Source organism: Limulus polyphemus, unplaced genomic scaffold (assembly GCF_000517525.1).
Source record: "Limulus polyphemus unplaced genomic scaffold, Limulus_polyphemus-2.1.2 Scaffold77021, whole genome shotgun sequence".
Taxonomy (NCBI): domain Eukaryota; kingdom Metazoa; phylum Arthropoda; class Merostomata; order Xiphosura; family Limulidae; genus Limulus; species Limulus polyphemus.
Window position 1 is genome coordinate 1 of NW_013742617.1, and position 7,020 is coordinate 7,020.

The 7,020-nt window shown below is 34.4% G+C and overlaps 1 protein-coding gene across 1 annotated transcript; it reads right to left on the reverse strand.

Annotated features, from left to right (window-relative positions):
• Positions 1-62: 62 nt before the first annotated feature.
• LOC111084467 (transmembrane and TPR repeat-containing protein CG4050-like) lies at positions 63-5,123 on the reverse strand (the record flags this gene model as incomplete). The annotated part of the gene is made up of 3 exons (XM_022381182.1): positions 63-218; positions 3,987-4,080; positions 4,986-5,123. Coding segments are annotated over 3 exons (388 nt in total), but the record flags the coding sequence as incomplete, so codon positions are not given.
• Positions 5,124-7,020: the final 1,897 nt, after the last annotated feature.

Genomic DNA, 7,020 nt, shown 5'->3' on the forward strand with positions numbered 1-7,020 from the left:
GCTAAACTGCATTGTTATATTCACACTCATTCACACTTTAGTTAAAAGACAATGGGAAATACGCTAAAGAAACAATACTTAACAGCGTCTGCTTCCTCCAAGCGACTGTTATTTTTTGATAGCAACGAAGCTAGGCCTAAGTATACCTGAAGATGACTAGGAGTCACGTGGGTTTCCATATCGGTTGGCTTTTCATTCAGGGGTAACATTGCTTTAGCCTAAAAAATTTTGATTTATTTTATCTACTGAACAAATGCATGTTAAATATATCCACACGGTTTAAAATATAATAATAATAAACTCATTTATTTTCTGAAATAAATCCTAATCACTTCCCATAATGGCTGCATAATTTTCAAATGACGGGGGGAAATAAAAGCAAGACAAAAGCGTAAGAATTTATAATCTAAATACGAATTTTCCAAAGTACAATCGATTCTACAGCCGCGTAGCGGATGTTACAAAAGACAGCAAGTAAAGGGAAAATCGATCCAAGAACCTCTTGCTGTGAATACAGTCTGGAACGTTTGGCACAATAACTACAATTATCTTTCTGGAACAAAAAAATAATCGCTGAGCAAAATTGAGTTGGGCTAAAAATAAACAATACTAGCAAAGGCCAAGTGGGCCATTAAAAGCCAAATTTGCCTTTATGGAGTAATTTAGGTAAAAAAAAAAAAGAAGAATTTTAAGTTACTGAAATAAAACTCTTATTACTGAAGAAACTTTGTGTCACATTCTGAATACTGGAATTACGATTAGGGACAGAAAAAAGAGGGTGCCTTTTTTTTAACTTTAAATAGTTGAACAAATGCCATATTATTCAAATACTTTTAATCTTGTGTTTTCCATGAAAACAAATTTGAATGTACAGTAGAGTTGATGAAATAATAAAAAATTATAGTAATCATATAAATTCATTCAAGTGTAGAAACATTATCTAATATTGTAAGTATTGTGTTTGTTTGTTTTTGAGTTTCGCGCAAAGCTACACGAGGGCTATCTGTGCTAGCCGTCCCTTATTTAGCAGTGTAAGACTAGAGGGAAGGCAGCTAGTCATCATCACCCACCGCCAACTCTTGGGCTACTCTTTTACCAACTACCGTCACATTATAACGCCTCCACGGCTGAAAGGGCGTCCCTAATTTTAACCCATAAACAGAAAGAAAATAACTAACCAACAGCGCCCACTACCAACTCTTGTATGACTGAATAGTGGGGGTTTAACTTTCATTTTTTTTTATTTCGCACCCACGGTACAAAGTGCGGAGCGTGTTTTCATGGCAATGGATCGCAAACTGTATTATTCACAGGCCGGGCATGCTAGCCATTTGGCCACGCCCGGCACCAACTCCAGAAGAAACTCACCAGGTTCATTCTTGTACTGGAGGTTAATTTTCTGGAAAGTTCTGGACATTTTATTGTAGTGATAATAATTAGATTGCCAATTTCTTCTAAAACTCATCGCTTAGCAATGCAGCTAATACTGAAACCAAAACCAAAATTAAATGCTGAAGTAGTTAGCAGTTGCTTAACAACGAGAATGAGGTAATAAATAATAAAGTTTAAACAGAGAAGTTGCATGTGGTTGCTAACCAATCGGCCACGCCTGACTCATTTGAAAGTAGATTTATATTTTGATTGGAATATCAGATATTGCAGCTTAACTAACACATTCATCCTGAATAGATAAAACACAATATCAACGTTGGGTAGACGGGGGGAGGTGGTGAAAATTATGTTGTTCGAAGCCAACAAAATCTTCTTAAAACTGAAAAAGCTTTGTATGTTGTTAAAATTTACACGAGAGGACGTCACTCTCAGTTTTGGTGTAGTTTTAGTTCTTAAGCGCAAAGCTTCACAATGGACTGTCTGTGCGCTGCCAAACAAGAGTATCGAAACCCAATTTTTAGTTTTATAAGTCTGTAGACTTACCGCTAAGGCGCGAGGAGAATATTGTTGTTGTTTTTAATTATGCACAAAGCTACACAAAGGCTATCTGTGCTCTGCCCACCACGGGTATCGAAACCCGGTTTCTAGCGTTGTAAGTCCGCAGACATACCGCTGTGTCACTGGGGGGGCAGGAGCATACTGAACATACTTACTTTGGAGTTCATTAACACCCGCCACGCCAGGATTAAATAGAGATTAGTAAAAATATTACGTAAAGAGTGCTTAGGTAACGACATTTTTTGAGTTAATTTCCAATTATAATAAAGTGTGGGATTATCAATAACTCCTGATCAACCTACATAAATCACAAATAAATATTAACTCAGTAATTAAAGTAGCTGGTTCCTTAGACAGGTTTAATTAGGAGTATAATAGATCATAAAATAAACATTTATAATGATTACAAGCCACAAATTTCTTATCTACGTTTTCGGCCATAGTCCCAATAATATCTCAAGAGATCCGACCAGATTGAGAGATTAAAGTTAAGTTTAAGTCAATGTACCGAGTTGATAATGCAAAACTGTCTTCATAATAAATATATATGCATGTATCTGATCCATAATACGCGCGCGCATGTGTATGTCCACTTATAATTGGCGAGCCGCTGGGCCGATTGTTACCAAACTTGACAAATATCCTTAGTGTCCTACAGAGGAGTGATATAGGGGGTCAGAGTTCAAACCTAACCCCCATATGTCCTCCCCCTTGCATTAATCGCTTACGTCAGCTAGTAATAAACACGGGAAAATAATAACAATTAATATATTTTGTATATTATGCATTTTGTTTGTTTTAAAACAAAGCTACATTGGGAGACATATCACATACTTAACCAATGAAGGTAATATTAAAGAATGTGATAAAAGCTATTCATAAGAACTATAAAACTAGTTGTTTGTTTTACGTACTATCACCGATTTCCTCTCCCTGTCAACATTAAAGGAGTCTTCAAATAAACTAAAGGAATCGACACCTAAGCAACAGACAGACAGACAACTAGTCAACAAAAGCTTCCGTCGATCCTTGGGTTACTCTGGTATTATCGAATAGTGAGATTTGACTCTCACACTTATAAAGCGCCAAGGTGCGAAACGCGTTTTTCACAGGAATAGATCGCAAGAAACCATGAATTATCGGATTCAGAGTCCGGATGCCTAACCACTAGGCCACGCCCGGCCTCGTCTTTGATAGGATCACTAATCACAAAAGTCAGAGAAGGTTATTTAGTGATAAGTGGAGATGAAGAGGATAAACACAACTGATAAGATTGCTTTGTTTGTTTTAGAGCAAAGTAACACCGGGCTATCAGCTGGGTCCACCGCGGGGAATCGAACCCTGGATCTTAGCGTTGTAGGTTCGTAAACTTACCGCTGTCCCACCGGAGGACAAACGGAAGAACTGCGTGTTTTAGAACAAAGCAACATTAGGTTATCTGCTGTGTCCACCGCGGGGAATCGAACCCTGGATCTTAGCGTTGTATGTCCGTAAACTTACCGCTGTCGCACAGGAGGACTAACTAATAAACATCACTAGCGTTACAATACATTTTCAAATTTACGTGATTAATCTTACTAAATAAACAACAAAAGAAAACGTGAACATTTGTTGAAACGAAATAGTGTTGATGTTTTCAACAAAACATTTTGAAGGAGAAAGAAAAAAAAAACAAGAATTATATTACATATATCTACAGTGAAATGTTTATTATTTATGTAAAGAAAAAGGGCTAAAATAATTTTCATCTAATAAAATTACTTTTGATTTTTACGGATTGCTTTTAAAAGCAATTATCTCAACTTTTTATTCTTCGTGTGTGTCTCAAAACACATTCTGCGATACTAGAAAATTTATCCATTAGGCCTAAAAATTTGTGATAAAAATCAAATTAACTGCAGACGATTAAGTCGTTAATGTTAGTTCATTTCCTTCGTCGTTTCAATTCTCCTTTCAGAACATCGACGTAAACGGACGAATTATTTTGAAAATTAAACTATAGAACTTTATTAAAAAAAATCTAATTATATTTTTACCTTTAAATATATTTCTTCTGCTTCTTGGTATCGTCTCAAGCAGGTTAAAATACGACCGGCGTTCAGAAACCCTCGTACGTCGTTTGGCTGCATTCTATACAAGACAACGTTTGTTCAATATAATATTTTTTCACACAGCAACTTTTTAAACTTTATTAAAGACAAAATAAGAAAAACGTAACATGTAATGACAAAAAAACTACTGACAGTTAGTGTTTGTTTGTTTGTAATTAAGCACAAAGCTACACAATGCGCTATCTGTGCTCTGCCCACCACGGGTATCGAAACCCGGGTTCTAGCATTGTAAGTCCGCAGACATACCGCTGTGCCACTGGGGGGGCGACAGTTAGTGTTGTAAAAAACATAGTTGTGATAAAGTAGGTAAGATGTAAAGACAAAACCTACTGACAGTTAGTGTTGTAAAATCATAGTTGTGGTAAAGTAGGTAAGATGTAATGACAAAAACTACTGACAGTTAGTGTTGTAAAATCATAGTTGTGGTAAAGTAGGTAAGATGTAATGACAAAAACTACTGACAGTTAGTGTTGTAAAAACCATAGTTGTGGTAAAGTAGGTAAGATGTAATGATAAAAACTACTGACAGTTAGTGTTGTAAAAACCATAGTTGTGATACAGTAGGTAGAATGTAATGACAAAAACTACTGACAGTTAGTGTTGTAAAAACCATAGTTGTGGTAAAGTAGGTAAGATGTAAAGACAAAAACTACTGACAGTTAGTGTTGTAAAAACCATAGTTGTGGTAAAGTAGGTAAGATGTAATGACAAAAGCTACTGACAGTTAGTGTTGTAAAAACCATAGTTGTGGTAAAGTAGGTAAGATCCAAAGACAAAAACTACTGACAGTTAGTGTTGTAAAAACCATAGTTGTGATGAAACTAATAATAATTAAGTTTTAAAACCAATAAAATATTGAAAGTCTACCATCAAAAAATACAATACGTAAATAATACAAAAAAAATAATAAGAACAAGGTACGACCTGATGGCTTGATTGTAGTAATTCAGCGCCTCCTCGTGGAATTGTTGGGCTTCCAGAACCTTTCCCATGTTGTTATCCAGCTTTGCGTTAAATGGATTCACTTTTAAACCAGATGAGAAGAGGCTATGCTCATTTTTCCTAAAGATAAAGCAGGAATAAGTATTCAATAAACTGTGGCTAGCCACCTAAATTATCGACAGGGGGATGGACCCCCATGCATGTTTCTAAACTATTTATGAACCAAATTGCTTGTGGAGATGATTTTAATCGAGGTGGACCCTTATAAGTTTTTAAACATGTGTTATAAAACTGTTTATTCACCAAATTCATTGTGGGTCCACTATTTTGTTGGTCATTGGGTCCCTAATAAGAAAAACATTAATGTTGTAAGTAGCCCTATTAAATTCTTCTGGAATCCCTCACGTATTTTTCTCTTCTTCATCCAATTATTTTTGTCTTCTTCTTCACCCAGTTATTTTTTTCTTCTTCACCCAGTTATTTTTTTCTTCTTCACCCAATTATTTTTTTCTTCATCACCCAGTTATTTTGGGGCTGCTAAAATTTCACCAACAGAAATATGATATCTTGGAATTAAACAATGTAGTTCAACAACAGTGTGAATATAACAACGTAGTTTAACAAGTGTGAATTAAACAATGTAATTTATGAACACTGTGATTTAAATAATGTAGTTCAACAACAGTGTGAATATAACAACGTAGTTTATGAACAGTGTGAATTAAACAATGTAATTTATGAACACTGTGATTTAAATAATGTAGTTCAACAACAGTGTGAATATAACAACGTAGTTTATGAACAGTGTGAATTAAACAATGTAGTTCAACAACAGTGTGAATATTACAACGTAGTTTAACAAGTGTGAATTAAACAATGTAGTTTATGAACACTGTGATTTAAATAATGTAGTTCAACAACAGTGTGAATATAACAACGTAGTTTATGAACAGTGTGAATTAAACAATGTAGTTTATGAACAGTGTGATTTAAATAATGTAGTTGAACAACAGTGTGAATTAAACAATGTAATTCAACAACAGTGTGAATATAACAATGTAGTTTAACAAGTGTGAATTAAACAATGTAGTTTATGAACAGCGTGAATAAAACAACGTAGTTTATGAACAGTGTGATTTAAATAATGTAGTTCAACAACAGTGTGAATTAAACAATGTAGTTCAATAACAGTGTGAATATAACAATGTAGTTCAACAACAGTGTGAATATAACAATGCAGTTTAGTAACAGTGTGAATATAACAATGCAGTTTAGCAACTTAAGTATTGTTGCTTTAACATATTACGTACCGTGTTAAAGTGAAGTGTAAATGTTAAGTATTGTTGCTTTAATATATTACGTACCGTGTTAAAATGAAGTGTGAATATTAAGTATTGTTAGTTTAACGTATTGTGTGTTATATTATTAACTTCACTTGGTTGTTTTTATATATTTTACGAAAGTATCTGGGAAACTAATTTACCAAAATTTCTCCAAAACAACTACAACAGACAAGCAGCTTTTAAACTAATTGTAGTGAGTAGTGAAACAAAAACATAGATTAGGCTTATGTGTCAGTCATGAATTATTTCTTTTCTTCACTGAAGCTTCCCATTTTATTGAGAAAAAAAAATAAGTTTACAATAAGTTGAACAGTTATGACTTGTGACAGGATACTTACATATTATTCAAACACCTGAAGTCATTAGTAATGAGTAAATGACTTCACATCAAATCCTGACAACTGGTTTAAAATACCCACATTGTTAAGTTGGAATAACACGAGTAATCGGATAAAATTAGTCACTTCTTAACGGATAAAAACCGTAAAATTCCACTACACGAAGTAAGCTAACACTGTAAAATGTAAAATATACTACCTAGTCCCACTACACGAAGTAAGCTAACACTGTAAAATGTAAAATATACTACCTAGTCCCACTACACGAAGTAAGCTAACACTGTAAAATGTAAAATATACTACCTAGTCCCACTACACCGAAGTAAGCGTAACACT